Source organism: Procambarus clarkii, chromosome 43 (assembly GCF_040958095.1).
Source record: "Procambarus clarkii isolate CNS0578487 chromosome 43, FALCON_Pclarkii_2.0, whole genome shotgun sequence".
In the NCBI taxonomy this organism is placed as follows: Eukaryota; Metazoa; Arthropoda; class Malacostraca; order Decapoda; family Cambaridae; genus Procambarus; species Procambarus clarkii.
Window position 1 is genome coordinate 6,193,554 of NC_091192.1, and position 22,010 is coordinate 6,215,563.

The 22,010-nt window shown below is 43.0% G+C and overlaps 1 protein-coding gene across 5 annotated transcripts in view; it reads right to left on the minus strand.

Annotated features, from left to right (window-relative positions):
• Positions 1-22,010, minus strand: part of LOC123756005 (rho GTPase-activating protein 45) — a 975,988-nt gene that overhangs the window by 493,166 nt on the left and 460,812 nt on the right. For 4 of the 5 annotated variants that reach the window (XR_011221956.1, XM_069300005.1, XM_069300006.1 and 1 more), the window contains exon 4: positions 1,763-1,906. Coding sequence is in view for 4 of the 5 variants with exons in the window: in XM_069300005.1 (XP_069156106.1) it covers positions 1,763-1,906 (144 nt within the window). In the remaining variant the exon portion in view is untranslated. The other variant, XM_069300008.1, reaches the window with a different exon arrangement.

Below are 22,010 nucleotides of genomic sequence, written 5' to 3' on the forward strand. Positions count from 1 at the left end.
CTCTCTCTCTCTCTCTCTCTCTCTCTCTCTCTCTCTCTCTCTCTCTATTATCTCACTTTCTCTTCTTCTTCTCTTTGCTCTCTCCTTTTCTTATTCTCCTTCTCTCTCTCTCTTCTCTCTCTTCTCCCTCTTCTCTCTCTTCTCCCTCCTCCCTCTCTCTCCTTTATCTATCTTCACTCTCTTCTTCTCTCTCCCTCTTTTCTTCTCTCTCTATTATCTCCCTTTCTCTTCTTCTCTTTGCTCTCTTTTTTCATTTTCTCTCTTCTCTCTCTTGTTCTTTTTTTTTTCCTCTTTATCTCTCTTCTCTCTTTTTCTCTCCTATCTTTCCTTATTTCTCTCTCTCTCTATCTCCCTTTTTCTTCTTCTCTTTGCTCTCTTTCTTATTCTCCTTCTCTCTCTTTTCTCTCTCTCTCTTTTCTCTCTCCTCTCTCTCTTCTCACCTCTCTCTCTCTCCTTATATGTCTCTCTTCTTCTCTTTCCCTCTCTTTTTCTCTTTCCCTCTCTTCTTCACTCTCTTCTTCTCTCTCTTTCTCACTTTTTCTGCTTCTGTCTTTCTCTCGTCTTCTCGACTCTCTCTCTCTTTCTCCCTCTCTTCCCCTTCTGTCTTCCTCTCTCCTTTTTCTCTCTCTCTGATCTCTCTCTCCTCTCTGTCTCTATCTTTCTAAATGCAATAAAGATAATTATACCTAATAAATTCAACCTTTGTTCCAAAACGTTATATCATGACATTTAAAATACGTTTTATTAAAACGTTTTGACCTCATGTTTTAAAGTCGTCTATACAAATTCTCAAAATACGTATTTTAAACGTAATTTAAAACGTGCCCAAAATAATGAAATGTCGTTTTTAGGACGTTTTTAAAACGTGAAAATGTTTGGTGGGAGAGTGAGTCACAATGTAAGGCGAGTTACCTGGTATATCTCAGCAGACAACCAGCCACTCACCCACCTGCAGGTTGAGCCAGCAACACTGCAGGCAACATGGAACTTGTTACCAGGCTGTTCTGTACCTCAACAATACATTACACCTTCATGTCTAATGAATATATATATACACACTTATATGTTAAATCAACATAAGGAGCAAGACGTATACCTTCCAAGTGCCACTTGGACTCTGGTAGTGACTAGTGACAGTGAAGCACAGTAGCGCACTCTTCTCACAACACGCTGGATTCGAGTTAGAGTCCCAGGCACGCTTCCTGACACCTGATGCTTCTCTTCACATAGCTGTAAATTTACTGCTGGGGCCTGAATCCTTTGGGGAAGGTGAGTGGTTGGCCCCGCGCTAAGGGGACGGCAAGGACATTGCCGGGGAGAGGGAGGGGAGGGAGTTATGAAGAGAAAGCGCCAAGCCATTACGACTATATGGCACTTGGAAGGGATCGGGATAAGGATTTGGGATGGAACAGGGGGAAGGAATGGTGCCCAACCACTTGGACGGTCGGAGATTGAACGGCGACCTCTCTTGCCGGGGAGAGAGAGCCTAGGTACACACTCCCCCCCCCCCCGGCAATGGCAACTATTATACCCTAAGAGAACAACTATTTCCTTGCTAGAACTCCACAGAATCCATAGTGTGAAGGAGAGACGTGTACTCACCATTGACGTGGGAGATGAGGTGTATAGGACTTGTACTCACCATTGACGTGGGAGATGAGGTGTATAGGACGTGTACTCATCATTGACGTGGGAGATGAGGTGTATGGAACGTGTACTCATCATTGACGTGGGAGATGAGGTATGAGGGACGTGTACTCACCATTGACGTGGGAGATGAGGTGTGAGGCGGCGGCCAACAGTTCGTTGTGCTGGATGGGGCTGTACTTCTCCAAGATGGCCCTCAGGATCCTCAGCACCTCCCCGAGACGTTCGTGAGCGCCCACCCGTAGAGTTTCCGTCTTGTCTGACCACAAACAGTATTACCAGTTAATTCAAGTCATTTTTTTATTAAATATTAACATTCAAATATATTTTTATAATTATTTAAGAGCAGTGTCAAAATCATAACAAAAATTAACTTTTCTATACGTGCGTCTGAAGCCCAGAGATATGGAAGCTATGAATTAATATTAAAGTGTTGTTTTAATGTACATAAAGTTTTTAGTGTCATCTGTGACAAAAAAATATTATCTGGTAGAATATTTTCATCAGCCTTTTCACATTAAACGAATTATAAATATTGTTCCTTAAACATAGCTACTAAATGCCTTATATTTTAGTTTGCCTCACTATTTTGCAAGAAACTAGTTTTCTGTGAATTGGCTAGAAAACGTTCAAATATATTGAAGGCAGACTTAGCAATTGTAAGGACTGTTACCTAAAACTTGTTGCACATCAATTTCTCCATTGGGTACAATTCAGTTTTACCTGTTTCAATACCATAGATGAACGGCCTCTAGCTCATCAAGCCACAATGCAATACAGGGAACAGGTGTTTCCTTGCCTACAGAGTAAAGGGCAATTTAAACTTTGATATCTTTGAAAAACTTCTCTTTGATATCCCCAGAGTCAAACTCAATCTGTGTAAACACTTTATGCAAATAAAGAGACCTAGTCTATGGAACTCACTCCCTAATGAACTGAAAAGCTGTCCAACTTTTGCCTTATTCAAAAATAAAACCAAAAAGTACCTAATTTCGTCTTCATAGTCTTCTACCTAGAGCTTTATCTTCACACTGTGTCTAGTGCTACCCAATCCCCCCCATTCTTTGTACCTAAGCCATATTCTTCACCATTGTAATCGTAGATCATCTGTTATCATGGTTGTTGTATTGAGTGCATATTCTACTGCATTACTCCTTGTAATGATCCTCATATTGATCCTCAATTGGTCCCTTCAGTGACCCAATGTATAACCCTGAGATGTTTTCCTAATTGTACCTAGGATTCCTTCTTCATTATTGTATATTATTATTGTGTATTATTCTAATCTCCTTTTGTGTCAAATATTCTTGCAATATACCTGTAAAAAAATTTTTCCAAATTTTACTGTAATTATCCTACTTAAAATCATCTGTACTTGTAAAGCTGTAGAGTACCTGTTAAACACTTTTTATCAATTTTACTCTTATTTCTCTAAAACCTTCTGTTAGTTTAAGGATTTGCTTTAAGGTTAGTTTAAGGACTTGCCCGAAATGCTATGCGTGCTAGTAGCTTTACAAGATTGTAATTTCAACTTAAACTCTATGTTCTCTCTTCACCCCCAGTGTATCTTCTTGTATATATATAAATAAATAAATAATAAACCCATGGAGCCGCCTACCTGAACTAACCAACACTAAACGTTCTAAAATGAACACCAAAGCCATAAGTACAGTGGAGCACATAAGTGGAGACAGAACTCCACTTCTGGTCCCCGACGAAGCTAGTAGAGACAGTGGCCCTCACTTATATACTGGTAACTTACCGTAAGAAATATTTTTTATTCATAGTACATACGTACAAGACAATGGGGGGGGGACCGTATTATATTAACACAAGCCAATGGGGGGGGGACCGTATTATATTAACACAAGCCAATGGGGGGGGGACCGTATTATATTAACACAAGCCAATGGGGGGGGGACCGTATTATATTAACACAAGCCAATGGGGGGGGGGCTGTATTATATAAGGTAGGTGTATTATTTGGAACCTACATAAAAACAACGCACTGTATAGTGGTTAAAGTACATCCTCCACCTGATTTCAACCATTAACTCATCATCCTTTTAGTACAGAGAATCTTACAGATCTAAATGGTCACATGACAATTACTCGCACCTCCCGCACCCAACACACACAGATGGTACGGGAGGAGCCACACATCTATGGATCATCCAATAAAATCAGCAGACTTCTAGATGTTACTACTGCTCGGCTTAGACTCGGTTACAAGTATCTCTGGGAATTCTCATTATCTGCTGATTTAGACTTTACTAAATGTAAACTGTTAACATTATTCGCGTACCCTCCGTCACTATGTGATGGAGTGCAAAAAGATGTGTGAATTTTGGCTAACTGTAGGTAGTAACTGGGTGATTGTAACCTATCCACCGCTGCCCACTGGATGGGGGGCGGTGTGCAGGACAAACATATCAATTGTGACACTAGCTCTCCACATATGTCAGTTGCTTAATTTAGAAACTGTACTTTTGGTCGATCTCGAACCTGTTGTTGATGTGACGACTTATACTGAATATTGTAACTAGCTCATCAAGATTGTAACTTGCTTAGCTAAATGAATTGTGGGGTTCAGTCCCTGAGCCCATTATGTGCCTCTGTAACCCTTTCCACTACCGCCCACAAGATGGGTATGGGGTGCATAATAAATGAACTAAACTAACTAAACTTCTCACTTTGGTTAGTAAGCTTAGAGCTGTCCCTTGCCACAGCTCACCTTAAGCTTGATCCTACTAGTTCTCCAAGGAACATATCCCGCCAATAGTTTACCTTTACAATCAGGTACCCAATTACTGCACGGTGAACAGGGGCGAACAGTCTGTAAACAACACTACTAAATATAAACAGCTACTGCCGTGCAAAGTAAGTGGCATCGTGCGCGTGTTATACTTCAGCCCCGGTGGGTGTGCGGGCGTGCACGCTGTCTAGGTGCCAGGAGGCATCTTGTCTTACACAAAACGGAGTTGGAGAAAGTTGAGAGGTATACCCCCAGACAACAGTATACAGTATAGTGCCAGCAGTGAGGATGTAAGGTAGTAGAGCAGAAGTAAACCTCACCTCGCTGACAAACAGGTTACCATGGACAAACAAGGAGATGTTTGAGATGGTTGGTACTCAATAGTGTGTCAACAAATAACATGGAACAATTTCTTCTGATATTAATGATATAATCCTCTCACTTAAAACCCCACCAAGTAGCCTTTCTGGGGTACCAATCCCAATTGATCAAAAACGTTTTGGCCGTGACATTACTCCACAATAAATAACTAACTCCGAGCCTTTCCTGGTATTCTTTAAGAGGCAAGAGTAATATAAGTCCATACAATGGTGATCTCCCTGAAGTCACCAATTGTTTGTTGACAAATATCATCCCTGCCTACCTTGTCCATAGTTTTTGAAAAGCTAATGAACACCTTTATTCTTACCTAGCTTCATACACACAGCTCTTGAGACAAACGAGTGTCCCAATAGGTCTATTTATTGATAAGTGTTAGGCTTTTGACACAGCTGAGCACAATAACCTTCTCAAAATGCAACACCAAGGAATCACGGGTCACTCCCAACACTACTTTCGACCTCACCTCAGTGACAGGCTCCAGTAAGTTTATGTGGACAACGCTATTTTTCTAACACTGTCAATTTACATTGATTTTCCACTCCTCTTTTCCATTTACATCAATGATCTACTCAACTCCACTTAACACCTGAAGCCAACTCTATTTGCTGATGACATAATTTTTTTTTCTCATATGCTAACCCACTTATTCTGACGCAGTGAAAATTGAACTAAGTCCACGTGTTACTGAATACTAACACACTCACGCTTAAGATGACCAAATTCCACATCAGAAAGTGAAGAAAGGATGGCGTTTCGGTCCGTCCTGGATCATTATCTTGTGTGAAAGAAAAGAGGAAGGTACATGCAAACTGATCCCCCGCTTAACACTGAGAAAACCAATTATATATTGTTCGGTAATATGTCCACCAATCAAATTAATCTTAGAATTAACAATTCCCAAAGTGAGAACAGAGTAGATGAAGAATTCATCTTTAAACTGAATTTCACTTGTTATATACAAACGTATGTTTATAAAAGAGTAGACAGTCCCTTTAGAGTCCCCATACTACATAGCACGCTCTGCTTTGTTACACTACTTTATGCGTTCACTTCCTCATACCTCGATACCGATATCTGCACCTTGGGCTCTACAACTCTAAATTAACTCTAATTAACATAAATCAACAATTAGAACAATAACGAACTTCAGTCCCAGACAGCACTCTGTTCTCTTACTGAAATTTCTTAGTATGTTAAATATCAAATCATTGCACACACACACACACACACACACACACACACACACACACACACACACACACACACACACACACACACACACACACACACACACACACACACACACACACACACACACACACACACACACACACACACACTCACACACACACACACACACACACACACACACACACACACACACACACACACACACACAGGGGCCTCGTAGCCTGGTGGATAGCGCGCAGGACTCGTAATTCTGTGGCGCGGGTTCGATTCCCGCACGAGGCAGAAACAAATGGGCAAAGTTTCTTTCACCCTAAGTGCCCCTGTTACCTAGCAGTAAATAGCTACCTGGGAGTTAATCAGCTGTCACGGGCTGCTTCCTGGGGTGTGTGTGTGGGGTGGGAAATTTAAAAAAAAAAAAAAAAAAGTAGTTAGTAAACAGTTGATTGACAGTTGAGAGGCGGGCCGAAAGAGCAAAGCTCAACCCCCCGCAAAAACACAACTAGTAAACACACAACTAGTAAACACACACACACACACACACACACACACACACACACATACACACACACACACACTGAGAAAACTAACTAACAAACAAACTTAAGTCATGGTCATCTTAAGCGTGAGTTTGTTAGTATTAGAGCTACGAGCGTAGCTCTCATCCTGTAACTACACTTAGGTAATTATACACACACACACACACACACACACACACACACACACACACACACTGGTGTAGCTTTGCTGATAAGAAAAGGTTGGAGTTTTGAAGAGATGTTAATTCAGAACTGTGAAAGTTTCAGTGACTACATATCAGGCATCATAGCAACTGGAGGACAGAAAATTATAGTAGTAGTCATATATATAACCCCCCACCGAACGACAGAAAACCCAGACAGGAATATGATAGAAACAACTTGGCCACCATCAATATAATGGAGAGGGCAGCTTCTGTGGCTAGCAGGAACGGATCCAGACTACTAATCATGGGAGACTTCAACCATGGGAAGATAGACTGGGGGAACAGAGACCCACATGGAGGACCAGACACATGGAGAGCTAAGCTGCTGGATGTGGCAACAAGAAACTTTCTAAGTCAACACGTCAAGGGACCGACAAGAATGAGAGGAGAGGATGAACCAGCCTGGCTTGATCTGATATTTACCCTAAATGAGTCGGATATAAGGGAAGTTAAGTTGGAAGCCCCCCTGGGAATGAGTGATCATAGTGTATTGAGCTTTGAGTACCTGGTTGAGCTAGGAATTATCACCCCCAAAAAAAGAACTGGGAAACAAAGGGCTGGCGTACCGAAAGGTAAACTATGAGGAGATGAATAAATTCCTAAGGGATATACATTGGGACACAGAACTCAGAATCAAGTCCGTACAAGACATGATGGACTATGTCACCCAAAAGTGTCAGGAGGCTATAAGCAGGTTTGTCCCAGCCCGACAGGAAAAAACAGAGAAGCAAAAGAAGAATCCGTGGTTTAATAAGGAATGTATGAAAGCAAAGGAGCTGAACAAAAGGGCATGGAGGAACTTCCGTAATAAGAGAACACCAGAAAGTAGAGAGAGATACCAGAGAACCAAGAACGAGTATGTCAGTGTGAGAAGAGCAGCTGAGAAAAGGTATGAAAATGATATAGCTAATAAAGCCAAGACCGAACCAAAGCTACTACATAGTCACATCAGGAGGAAGACAACAGTGAAGGAACAGGTGATGAAACTTAGGACGGGCGAGGACAGGTACACAGAGAATGACAGAGAGGTGTGTGAAGAACTCAACAAAAGGTTCCAGGAGGTCTTTACAATAGAACAGGGAGAAGTCACGGCGCTAGGAGAGGTGGCAGCAAACCAGGCGACCTTGGAAAGGTTCGAAATTATAAGAGATGAGGTCAAGAAGCACCTATTGGAGCTGGATGTGAGAAAAGCTGTTGGGCCGGATGGAATCTCACCATGGGTATTGAAAGAGTGTGCAGGAGCACTTTGCTTGCCACTCTCCATAGTGTATAGTAGGTCACTGGAAACGGGAGATCTACCAGAAATATGAAAGACTGCTAATGTAGTCCCAATATACAAAAAGGGTGACAGACAAGAGGCACTGAACTACAGGCCAGTGTCCTTAACTTGTATACCATGCAAGGTGATGGAGAAGATTGTGAGAAAAAACCTAGCAACACATCTGGAGAGAAGAGACTTCGTGACAACCCATCAACATGGGTTCAGGGAGGGTAAATCTTGCCTTACAGGCTTAATAGAATTCTACGATCAGGTGACAAAGATTAAGCAAGAAAGAGAAGGATGGGCGGACTGCATTTTTTTGAACTGTCGGAAAGTCTTTGACACAGTACCCCATAAAAGGTTGATGCATAAGCTGGAGAAACAGGCAGGAGTAACTGGTAGGGCGCTCCAGTGGATAAGGGAGTCCCTAAGCAATAGGAAGCAGAGAGTTACAGTGAGGGGTGAGACCTCAGATTGGCGTGAAGTCACCAGTGGAGTCCGACAGGGCTCTGTACTCGGACCTATCCTGTTTCTGATATACGTAAATGATCTCCCAGAGGGTATAGACTCATTCCTCTCAAGGTTTGCTGACGACGCCAAAATTATGAGACGGATTAAGACAGAGGAGGACAGCTTGAGGCTTCAAGAAGACCTGGACAAGCTGCAGGAATGGTCGAACAAATGGTTGTTAGAGTTTAACCCAAGCAAATGTAATGTAATGAAGATAGGGGTAGGAAGCAGGAGACCAGATACAAGGTATCATTTGGGAGATGAAATACTTCAAGAGTCAGAGAGAGAGAAAGACCTGGGGGTTGATATCACGCCAGACCTGTCCCCTGAAGCTCATATCAAGAGGATAAAATCAGCAGTATATGCCAGGTTGGCTAACATAAGAACGGCCTTTAGAAACTTGTGTAAGGAATCTTTCAGAACATTATATACCACATATGTCAGACCAATCCTGGAGTATGCGGCTCCAGCATGGAGTCCATATCTAGTCAAGCATAAGACTAAACTGGAAAAGGTTCAAAGGTTTGCCACCAGATTAGTACCCGAGCTGAGAGGTATGAGCTACGAGGAGAGACTACAGGAATTAAACCTCACTTCATTGGAAGACAGAAGAGTTAGGGGGGACATGATCACCACATTCAAGATTCTCAAGGGAATCGACAGGGTAGATAAAGACAGGCTATTTAACACAAGGGGCACACGCACTAGGAGACACAGGTGGAAACTGAGTGCCCAAATGAGCCACAGAGATATAAGAAAGAACTTTTTTAGTGTCAGAGTGGTTGAAAAAATGGAATGCATTAGGCAGTGATGTGGTGGAGGCTGACACCATACACAGTTTCAAATGTAGATATGATAGAGCCCAATAGGCTCAGGAACCTGTACACCTGTTGATTGACGGTTGAGAGGCGGGACCAAAGAGCCAGAGCTCAACCCCCGCAAGCACAACTAGATGAGTACAACTAGGTAAGTACACACACACACACACACACACACACACACACACACACACACACACACACACACAACCACACACACACACACACACACACACACACACACACACACACACACACACACACACACACACACACACACTCACACACACAAGCGTGCTCTACATCTATAAAGCTAACTTGCAATACTAATCCTGACCTTAAGTGCTTCAGAGAGAGTTGCAACAGAGCCATACGATAAGCGTGTATGTACTTACCTAATTGTGTTTACTGGAGTTGAGCTCTGGCTCTTTGGTCCCGCCTCTCAACGGTCAATCAACAGGTGTACAGGTTCCTGAGCCTACTGGGCTCTATCATATCTACACTTGAATCTGTGTATGGAGTCAGCCTCCACCACATCATTTCCTAATGCATTCAATTTGTCTACTACTCTGACACTGAAAAAAAATTCTTTCTAACGTCTCTATGGCTCATTTGGGCACTCAATTTCCACCTGTGTCACCTAGTTCGTGTGCCCCTTGTGGTAAATAGTCTGTCTTCATCTACCCTATCAATTCCTCTAAAAATCTTGTATGTGGTGATCATGTCCCCTCTAACTCTTCTGTCTCCCAGTATTTGATATCCCAAGAGTGCGACTTAACAAGAGCTGAAATGCCATGTTAATCAAGGGTCCTGAACTGTGGAATGGCTTCCCAAATGAAAATATATATGTACTTTTCTCAACCAATTTAGGAGAGAAACTTAAGATTATGTAATTAACTAATTAACTATGTGAACAATTATATTCCCATCCTACATAAGTCAGCCTGTGTTTTGCCGGTAGTGCGAACATTATGTATTATATTGATTTACTGCTGCTAGAAACGGCAGTTTTTAAATACTATTTAAAAATTTCAAGTCATACAATAAACCTCTTTAACAATTCACACAAAATAAAAGGTAGTCATTCAAGTTAAAGGTAAAGGTAAGCTTGATTATTCCCAGGGTTTGGTTTGCTTTTTTTACTGCCGCTCCCACTTGTTGTGTAGCTTAGTGAATGATGGAGTGACTCCAAGGTGGTCCTGTTCTTCATCTACTTGTTGTAAGGTAGAGATGTCCAAGTGGTAGTTGTGGCGTGGATGTTGTGTCCCTCATGTAAGGTCTTGCATTTATACACATTAAAAAGCATTTGCCAGTCATCTGACCATTTGTGGAGTTCATGTAGATCTCTTCGTAAGGCTCAATACCATTTTCAATTCCCATTTTACCAAAGATCTTAGTGTCATCTGCAAATCTGATGATGTGGTCTGTAATATTCTCATCTATGTCACTGAGGTATATAACAAAAAGGGTCACAAAATGGGCCTCTGTGGTACCCCACTTACCACATTTCTCCAATCAGATTCATTCCCATTTAGTACGAGGGAATCTGTTTTCTTTGTTTTAACCATTGTTTTTATCCATTCCAGTATTCTCCCATCTATGCATGTAATTTCCTGGCCAGTCATTCATGTGGTACCTTATCAACAGCTGTAGCAACGTCCGTGTATACTACATCTACCAGAAGTTTTGTCTAAATAGCCGGTTACTGTTTTCAGAAATGTGAGCAGGTTTATAAGGCATGATCTATTTTTAACAAACCCATGTTGCGTTGATTTTACAAGATTGTTCTCTGAGAAGTTGGACGATTCCCTCAGGATTCTCTCAATGAGCTTGCATATGTGTGATGTCAAGCTGATCGGACGGTGGTTTTCTGCCTTTATTTTTTAAATGAGGGTGACATTTGGATATTTCTAATCCAGGGGAACTATCACTTGGTCCAGGGATTTTCTGAAACTAGTGGTGTGCAGAGTGTATCTGCCAGTTCCTGTACGACTTTAGATTGAATTCCATCCACACCTGGAGCTTTTGAGTCTTTCAATTTGTCAATGTTCTTCCTGATCGTGTCATATAATGGGTATATCCCTTAATATATCTTTTCACCTTCAAACATTTGTGTGGGTGATGGGATGTCATTCAATCTTTCTAGTGTGAACACTGGTGTTAAGTTTTCATTTAGTGTTTGCTGGCCTTTTATCACCCAATATAACTTGGTTACTGTCATCTGTTAGGGGTCCTACTGAGTCCTTGGTGTTGGTTATACTTCCTATATATGCATACAATGACTTTGGATTTTCCTTTATGTTTTGGACAAGTTTTCTTTCGTAGTCGCTTTTGGCTAATCTAATTTCCTGGGTGACTGAATTTAATGGCCTTTTATCTCTCTCATAATCCACGATGTTCATCATTGATTTATAGTCTGCAGAAGTTCCGTTTAGTTATTAACACTTTTTACTACTTGTGTCATCCATCTTGTTCCTTTTATTTTCCTGCTCCTCTTTGGTACATTTCTATAACTGAGCTCAGTAATGACCTTTTTGAAGTTCTCCCCTTGATGTTTCCATGCCAAGCTCACCCATCAACTCCCTCCAGGAGGTGTTTTGCAAGTCCTCTCTCATTCCCTGATGATCTGCTCGATGGTAATCTAGGTCATCATCCTGGACCTTTACGAGAGTTTCTGTAATTGTATTCTTAGAATATTGTGATCACACGATGGGGTGAGCTTTTCCCCGACTTGAATTTGATGGATCATTTACAGCATGATGGAGCCTTTTTCTGTTGTTAGCACAAGATCAAGAATGTTGTTACCTCGAATGGGCTGTCACATGCATGAGAAAGGAGTCCTGCACCAGGTCTAGAAATCTATCTTCTGTCTGGGATGTTAGATTTACCCAATCTATTTTCTCGTGATTAAAGTCGCCCATTATAAGAGTCTGGGTTTGTGACGCCGCATTGATCACATTATACAGATCAGTAACCTCCTCTGCTGCTGCTCCTGCTGCTGTCAGCCTTGTAGCATACTCCCACTGTCAGTATGTTACCATCTTGAGCTAGTATATTGCACCATACTGACTCTGAGGATCGCATGGTGTTAAGTTCCTCATTGGTGGTTGCCTTCAGGTCCTTCATACAGCAGTACACCTCCTGCTCTTGTTGTTCTGTCCTTCCTGAACGGTGGATGGTACCCTGGGAGGTGGAATTCCCCAATGTCCTCTCGTGTTTCACTGATGTCAATGATGTCAGGATTTTTTTTACCTCAGCATATGCACAAAATGCATCAAATTTATTCACCAGGCTTCTGGCATTGATGTATAAGTAATATATATTTCTTACGTTGTTCTTATTGGGCAGAGAGATAGCTCCTGGATTCTGTACATTATTATTGTGTTCGTCATAACTTTGGTTTTGTGCCTGTTCGTCCTGCGAGATCTGTAGAGTTAGTCTGGCTGGCTGGGTGGAGGACCACGTCCTCTCCTTCACATACTATCTTGATCACCCGTCCTCTCCCGAGCACTAGCTTTGCATCTTTGTATGCATCTAAGGTCCTTAACTTGCCTCTTAGTACTCTCTCGTTTTTTAGCTGTTCAAATGTGTGGTCTGGGGAGATATTGACATACAACCCTTCAAGATCTTTTGGGTTATGCGTACTGGTGAGTATTTTCCTTTTGTGTTCAAGGTTTACAATGGTTATGTGTACTATACTCGCTTCGGGTTTACCTAACCTCCCATCACTGGATAGACTAAGATCCACCTCGCTACCTATCACTTTCACTATCACTTCCTCAACGATTTCCTGTTCATTCTTACCCCTCTACTTTTGTAAGGTTCCTTATGATGAGGTTGTTTTGTTTTATCTATCCAAAGCTTTTGCTGCTCTCAGCAGACCTTCTGCGTCACTGTCTTCACTCTGCCTGCGTGTAGAGTGTTGTCCCCGAGAGTACCAGCTCCGCCCTGGTTCACCTGGCTTACCCTCGGGCATCACGCCTACACCTGGTACCCATACACAGGGGGGGGGGGGTTACACTTCTCCGTGAATATATTCCTTGGCAGTCGGGTCCCGGTAGTACAGTCGGGCTCGTTCTCGACTCACAATCGGGAATTACAGGTTCGAATTCCGAGCGGGACTAAAATGGTTAGCCACATTTCCTATCACTTAATGTTCCTGTTCATCTATCAGTAAATAGGAACCCAAGAGTTACCCTATTGTGGGGGGGGGGGTTGCAACCTTGGGGGAGGGGGGACCTCGATGTATGTCTAGCATGTATATATACACTTGCTGCCTTTCTCCCGTTAAGATGAATTATTGTTATAAATGGCGCGACAAGTGGCTTTACAAGAATTTAAAATCAACTTTATTTCTATGTTCTCTCTTAACCCCCAATGTACCTTCTTGTATATAAATAAATAAATAAATAAATAAATAAATAAATAAATAAATAAATAAATAAATAAATAAATAAATAAATAAATAAATAAATGGACATGGACACAACGCCACCAGAAAGCAAAAAACTCTCATTCAGACTACACAGTGAATCAGCTTTAGGCAATCTCTCTAATGCACTTCACAATATTAACTGAGAATCTGAATTCAATAATACACAGTATATAAACTCATTAACTAACCTCTTTCTCTCCAAAACTCTAAGCCTCTACAACACTCACTGTCCCTTCCTTACCAAACAAGTAACTATAAAAGAAAAAATAACCCGTGGCTCACAAGTGGCATAATCAAATCAATCAACAAAAAACATGAATATGAAAAGAAATTTAGGATTGGCCTAGTTACAAAGTAAGTAGTTAAAAGGTAATCATCAGTGCTTACCAGTATCATAAGAAAAGCTAAACTTTCATATTATGAGACTAGATTCAAAGAAGCAAAAGGCAACATGAAAAGCACATGGAATACCATCTCTAATATCCTAGGAACTAAACAACACTCCCACAACCAGATAACACTCTCTAAGGATGGCCTTACACCTTCAACTGATTTAGAAATGGCAAATGAATTTAATAGCTTCTTTTCATCGGTTGGTGCTAACCTTGCCAGTAAAATCCCACAGACTCAGACACATATCAACACATCTCTCTCAGGCAGCTATCCAAACTATCTTCTCCTTTCACCAGTCAGCCCGACAGATGATGTGTCCATCATACACTCACTAAAAACCAAAGCTGGGAACATCAGTGAAATCCCATCCATTGCATACAAGAGCGCCTCCCATGCCCTTGCGCCACCTAGAGCTCTGCTGTTCAACAAATAACTTGAGTGTCATACCTTCCCTGATATCCTTAAAAAAAGCAAGAGTAACGCCAGTTCATAAAGGAGGTAATCCGGCAGACATAAACAATTATAGACCAATATCAAACCTACCCATATTATCAAAAATATTTGAAAAAAATATCTACAAACAGCTCTACTCCTATCTCGTAAAATTCGACATTCTTAGCTCCTGTCAGTTTGGCTTCCGCTCCCAAAAAGAGTACCAACGATGCAATTATTAGTCTCCTTGATATAATTTACTCAGCCCTTGACAAAAATGAGTTTCCGATTGGACTCTTCATTGACCTGAGAAAGGCCTTTGATACTGTTAATCACAATTACCTCTTACGTAAACTCCATCATTATGGAATCCGAGGCCATGCACTGGACTATATCCAATCCTATCTTAGTGATAGACACCAATGTGTAGCCATCAATAATATAACCTCTCCCACTCTACCAATAACCGTTGGAGTGCCACAGAGCAGCATCTTGGGACCTCTCCTATTTCTTATATACATCAATGATCTGCCTAATGTCTCTAAACATTCTGAAACCTATTTTGTTTCCTGATGATACTACCCTCATCTACTCTAACTCCAACCCACATACACTAAATAATGTTGTTAATAATGAACTAAAAAAAAGTCCACTTATGGATGTCAACCAACAAACTAACACTTAACATAGAAAAGACCTACCACATCTTATTTGGAAGCAAATCTACAAATGCAATTCAGCTTTAGATAGACAATGTAAACATTAGCAATAAAAATGATGGAAAGTTTCTCTGCCTATTCCTAGACAAGAGACTCAACTTCAGCACCCACATACAACACATAACTAAGAAAGTCTCTAAAACAGGTGGTATACTCTCCAAAATCAGATATTAAGTACCTAACTCTGCTCTCATCTCTCTATATTATGCACTAATCTATCCCTATCTTAATTATGGTATCTGTGCATGGGGTTCAACCACTGCAAACCACCTCAAGTCCATCATCACCCAGCAAAAATCTGCTATCAGAATAATAACAAATTCTGCTTTCAGACAACACTCAGCCCCTTGTTTAACTCCCTAAACATGCTAAACATAATCTCACTCCACAAATTCTCTTGTGTCAACTACATTTACAGAACCCATGAGCGCCACACCAGAAACAAATACAGTTTTGATATTCCAAGAGTATGACTTAATCAAACTAGAAATGCTCTACAAATCAAGGGACCCAGAATGTGGAATGACCTTCCCAGTCATGTTAAAGACTGTACCTCTCTCAACCAGTTTAAGATAAAAACTAAGCACTACCTAATAAATTCCCTGTAACCTACCTTACCCCTATATTGTCAACCCATGTCTGTTTTTTTAAAACAACGCTGTTTGTCGACCTAATTATATTTGTGCTGCTTTTTCTGCCATGTTCCCCCCTTTTTTATTTTATTTTTATTTTTAATTGTTCTCAACACATTTTATACTTTAATCTCAATTAGTATTAAGTTTTAGTTTTAGTGTTTTTCCTGCCCGAAACGCTTTGGGTAATAGTGGCTTTAGGCATTGTATGTACTAGCTCTATCTATAAATCTATCAATTTTTGTAAAACCTCTTGTATGTATGTACCTTACCTAAATAAACATTTATTTATTATTTATTTATAACCCTGTTCTTAAATGCAAATCCTGCTCTGAAACTCTCCCTGGACAGATGTAATAGGACCCATTATCACCACACCAGAAATAAATATCTCTTTGATATCCCCAGAGTCAAACTTAATCTGTGTAAACACTCTATGCATATAAAGGGACCCAGTCTATGGAACTCACTCTCTATTGAATTGAAAAGCTGTCCAACTTTTGCGTCATTCAAAAACAAAACTAAAAAGTACCTAATTTCATCTTCATAGTTTTTTACCTTGTTGCCTTAAAATTGCACTGTATCTATTGCTACCCAATCTCCCAATCTTTATGTACCCAATCTGAACATCTTTACCATTGTGATCATTGCTGTCTTCTTATATGTGCTGTCAATCTGCTGTATGGTGTCTATTAATCTTGTTTAAATTACCAATCAAGCTGTCAATGTAATCAATCAGAGCTTTAATATACCAATGTGCTTTAATATACTAACTAATCTCTCTTATCTCATTTTTGTCTTGCAATGTATCTGTTATCATTTTATTAATTCTGTTAGAATTTACCTACTTAAAATTATCTGTTAGATTAAGGACCTGCCCGAAACGCTGCACGTACTAGAGGCTTTACAAGATTGTAAATACTATGCTATGTATTCTCACAAACCCAATGTACCTTATTGTATATAAATAAATAAATAAATAATAAATAAATAAATAAATAATAAATAAATAAATAAATAATAAATAAATAAATAAATAAAATAAAAACAATAAACAAGTTTACCTTCATTAAAGGTGCGTCCTGTGATAGAAAACGAATGCTTCAACTACAGAAAATGGCACTATGTCTAGGTAGGCTATGACAAAAACACACTCGTACTGGTTCTGCAATTCGCGGATAAACAATAATTGGTGGTTGGTCAATAAGCAATGGTGACTTAACACTTTCCCTCCACACCCTGCGGTAGATATTTATTAGGTCCAACTCCAAGCCAAACCACTATTTATTGTTGTAAATTCTGGACTTCACTCAACAGTTCTGTTCCACATATATATTGGTTGCGTCTCTCAACGTTTATCATGTATTAGTTTATATATTACAGACTTGTAATCCCCGGGGCCCAAATGGTTTTGTGACCGAGCTTCTTGTTCAGTGTAACCAGCACATTGTAATGTATCATAACTCACTATGATCCGTGGGGCTCAGCTGTGTGATCCGTGGGGCTCAGTTGTGTGATCCGTGGGGCTCTGTTGTGTGATCCGTGGGGCTCAGTTGTGTGATCCGTGGGGCTCAGTTGTGTGATCTGTGGGGTTCAGCTGTGTGATCCGTGGGGCTCAGTTGTGTGATCCGTGGGGCTCAGTTGTGTGATCTGTGGGGTTCAGCTGTGTGATCCGTGGGGCTCAGTTGTGTGATCCGTGGGGCTCAGTTGTGTGATCCGTGGGGCTCAGTTGTGTGATCCGTGGGGCTCAGCTGTGTGATCCGTGGGGCTCAGCTGTGTGATCCGTGGGGCTCTGTTGTGTGATCTGTGGGGCTCAGTTGTGTGATCCGTGGGGCTCAGCTGTGTGATCCGTGGGGCTCAGCTGTGTGATCCGTGGGGCTCAGCTGTGTGATCCGTGGGGCTCAGTTGTGTGATCCGTGGGGCTCAGTTGTGTGATCTGTGGGGCTCAGCTGTGTGATCCGTGGGGCTCAGTTGTGTGATCTGTGGGGTTCAGCTGTGTGATCCGTGGGGCTCAGTTGTGTGATCTGTGGGGTTCAGCTGTGTGATCTGAGGGGCTCAGCTGTGTGATCCGTGGGGCTCAGTTGTGTGATCTGTGGGGCTCAGCTGTGTGATCCGTGGGGCTCAGTTGTGTGATCCGTGGGGCTCAGCTGTGTGATCCGTGGGACAGTTGTGTGATCTGTGGGGCTCAGTTGTGTGATCCGTGGGGCTCAGCTGTGTGATCCGTGGGGCTCAGTTGTGTGATCTGTGGGGCTCAGCTGTGTGATCCGTGGGGCTCAGTTGTGTGATCCGTGGGGCTCAGCTGTGTGATCCGTGGGACAGTTGTGTGATCTGTGGGGCTCAGTTGTGTGATCCGTGGGGCTCAGCTGTGTGATCTGTGGGGCTCAGCTGTGTGATCTGTGGGGCTCATCTGTGTGATCTGTGGGGCTCAGCTGTGTGATCCGTGGGGCTCAGTTGTGTGATCCGTGGGGCTCAGCTGTGTGATCTGCGGGGCTCAGCTGTGTGATCTGTGGGGCTCAGCTGTGTGATCTGTGGGGCTCAGCTGTGTGATCCGTGGGGCTCAGTTGTTTGATCTGTGGGGCTCAACTGTGTGATCCGTGGGGCTCAGCTGTGTGATCTGTGGGGCTCAGCTGTGTGATCTGTGGGGTTCAGCTGTGTGATCTGTGGGGCTCAGGTGTGTGATCTGTGGGGCTCAGCTGTGTGATCCGTGGGGCTCAGCTGTGTGATCTGTGGGGCTCAGCTGTGTGATCTGTGGGGCTCAGCTGTGTGATCTGTGGGGCTCAGCTGTGTGATCTGTGGGGCTCAGTTGTGTGATCCGTGGGGCTCAGTTGTGTGATCCGTGGGGCTCAGTTGTGTGATCCGTGGGGCTCAGTTGTGTGATCTGTGGGTCTCAGCTGTGTGATCCGTGGGGCTCAGTTGTGTGATCCGTGGGGCTCAGCTGTGTGATTTGTGGGGCTCAGCTGTGTGATCTGTGGGGCTCAGTTGTGTGATCCGTGGGGCTCAGTTGTGTGATCCGTGGGGCTCAGTTGTGTGATCTGTGGGGCTCAGCTGTGTGATCCGTGGGGCTCAGTTGTGTGATCCGTGGGGCTCAGTTGTGTGATCTGTGGGGCTCAGCTGTGTGATCCGTGGGGCTCAGCTGTGTGATCTGTGGGGCTCAGCTGTGTGATTTGTGGGGCTCAGGTGTGTGATCTGTGGGGCTCAGCTGTGTGATCTGTGGGGCTCAGTTGTGTGATCTGTGGGGCTCAGCTGTGTGATCCGTGGGGCTCAGCTATGTGATCTGTGGGGCTCAGCTGTGTGATTTGTGGGGCTCAGTTGTGTGATCTGTGGGGCTCAGCTGTGTGATCCGTGGGGCTCAGCTGTGTGATTTGTGGGGCTCAGCTGTGTGATCTGTGGGGCTCAGCTGTGTGATCTGTGGGGCTCAGCTGTGTGATCTGTGGGGCTCAGCTGTGTGATGTGAGTGCCGGTGTACAACACTGACTCTTGGGCCCCGCTGGTGAACCTTCTCAACCACAAGCAACAGATACAACCTCAAAGGAAAACAATTACATCTCATAAGTAAAACAGGTGAATATATGAAGGGCGCGACATGGAGTGAGAGAGAGTGGGTGAGTGAGTGAGAGAGTGAGTGAGAGAGTGAGTGATAGAGTGAGTGTGAGAGTGACACTGCTGCCCACACAACCGTGCTGACCCCAGGGAGGTCAGGGTCAACCAACCATCATTAAGAGCCTTCCCACCTCCCCAATATTAACAGATAAAGGTTCTCGAACATAAGATTAAACACATTTTGGGGAGTCACAAAACCTGTTTGGCTTATAATATTGTTGTCTGGGGACAGAAAGCCTGAATATATATACTTGAGAATTGTACCGAGGTGCCCCCCCCCCCCAAGGTGGGACCACAGACCTCCCCCATAACACCACAACGGTGGCCTCAGGCCTCGCTCTGCTGAGGGGACACACACGGACTCTTATTATTGGACAATGAACTCTGCTACGTTGGACTTAACACACTGGTATGTGGGACCCGCATCAACCATATGTCGGGAAAAGACAACATATCCCACCACATCAATGATTTTTTTTTTTAATTTAAATTTTGCCCCGAGGGGCGAGTTTATTGGGCAGCGCCACTCATCTTGTGAGTGGACACACCGCCATAGCAGCATGTACAACACTCCCCAATAGGAAGAAAACCCGCTGGGTTGTTCACCCTGTCACATGTACCCAGACACAGCTGGGACTTGCTTAACTGTCTCAAGTGAACAGCTCCTCAAACAAGAAGATTAACATCTATCAACCCTTAAAAGCTTACGTTATCTTGCGGGTGCAAAATGGGGAAATCTTTTAAGAACAGTATCAATATTTGACAAATAGTGTTTTCCTAACTCAAACAATGTGGGGTTTATTATTCTACACATATTCCTAATGTCTCTCAGGTGTTCACATTCACGTAGATAGTGGTCAAGGCGGTGTCCATCACTCTCACCACAGATTCTGCAACTTCGCTGATCAACTGTTGTTTCCATTCCAAATCTCCATGGATATTCGTATCAAAGACGGATTCTCACTATTACTGATTCTCTCCCTCGTCCTCCTCTTCGGCCATAGTGACTGGGATTGCCAGCTGCAACCATGTTGTACCATCGAACAGATTCACTGGTTTGTGCTTCTATCCTCCTTTCCTCAGTTACCTTGTCACGGTGATGTTGCCTGATAATACCTCTAATTTGTAGTTGAGTCTTGGGTATGAAGTATTCAATATGGTCTCCTTCAGCAGCCAGCACATCTGCTCGTTCATTCCCACATATTCCAACATGGGAGGGGATCCACAGAAACTTGATGACTCTTCCCTGATTGGTAAGTACTCTCACAGCTCTCTTAATTTCAGCGACTATTGCAAGATTTTCTGCCTGATTTTTACTTATTCTTTGCAGTGCTGCTTTTGAATCGGTGCAAATCACTGCACCATTAGTGTTCCGTTCAAGAAACCTTAACGCCATAACAATGGCAGTTAGCTCTGCTTGTGTTGAAGAGGCATAGTTCTCAATACGCACTTTTTCTTCATTTCTGCGTTGGAAAGTATTATCCTTGATTACCGTGTATGCTGCACCAGCCCTGCCATTGACAGGATTAGATGACCCGTCAGTGTAGATTTGATCTAGTTCATCTCCGGCTTCTTTATAAATTTCCTCGAGATACTTGTGCCTCATTTCTTGTGGTATCATGTTGGATTTTTTCGTTGCCATTTCATTGATGATGATCTTGCATGAGTTATCCTCCCAGGGAGGTAACCTCTCTACAGGCAGGAGCTCACGGGCTTGCTCAAGCAGGTGAAGTTCTTCAAGGTAGCAGACTGTTCTGTGATGCCATTTTTTGCTTCTCCTGTTTCCCCCTGAAAGTAGCACAGAGCTCAGTTTTCTCTTAGCAATATCATTGTAATGGGGATCTCTGACTATCCTAATTGCAAGCTTAGCATTCAGCTCCTGAATTCTGCTTTTAACACTGGGAAGGGTGTATCCCCAGAGCATCAGTCACAGAGTAGTCCCGCGCATCAATCACAGAGAAGTCCCGCGCATCAATCACAGAGTAGCCCCGCGCATCAATCACAGAGTAGCCCCGCGCATCAATCACACAGTAGCCCTGCGCATCAATCACACAGTAGCCCCGCGCATCAATCACAGAGAGTAGCCCCGCGCATCAATCACACAGTAGCCCCGCGCATCAATCACAGAGAGTAGCCCCGCGCATCAATCACACAGTAGCCCCGCGCATCAATCACTGAGAGTAGTCCCGCGCATCAATCACACAGTAGCCCCGCGCATCAATCACACAGTAGTCCCGCACATCAATCACACAGTAGCCCCGCGCATCAATCACAGAGAGTAGCCCCGCGCATCAATCACACAGTAGCCCCGCGCATCAATCACAGAGAGTAGCCCCGCGCATCAATCACACAGTAGCCCCGCGCATCAATCACAGAGAGTAGCCCCGCGCATCAATCACAGAGAGTAGTCCAGCGCATCAATCACACAGTAGCCCCGCGCATCAATCACAGAGTAGCCCCGTGCATCAATACCAAACAGTAGCCCCGCGCATCA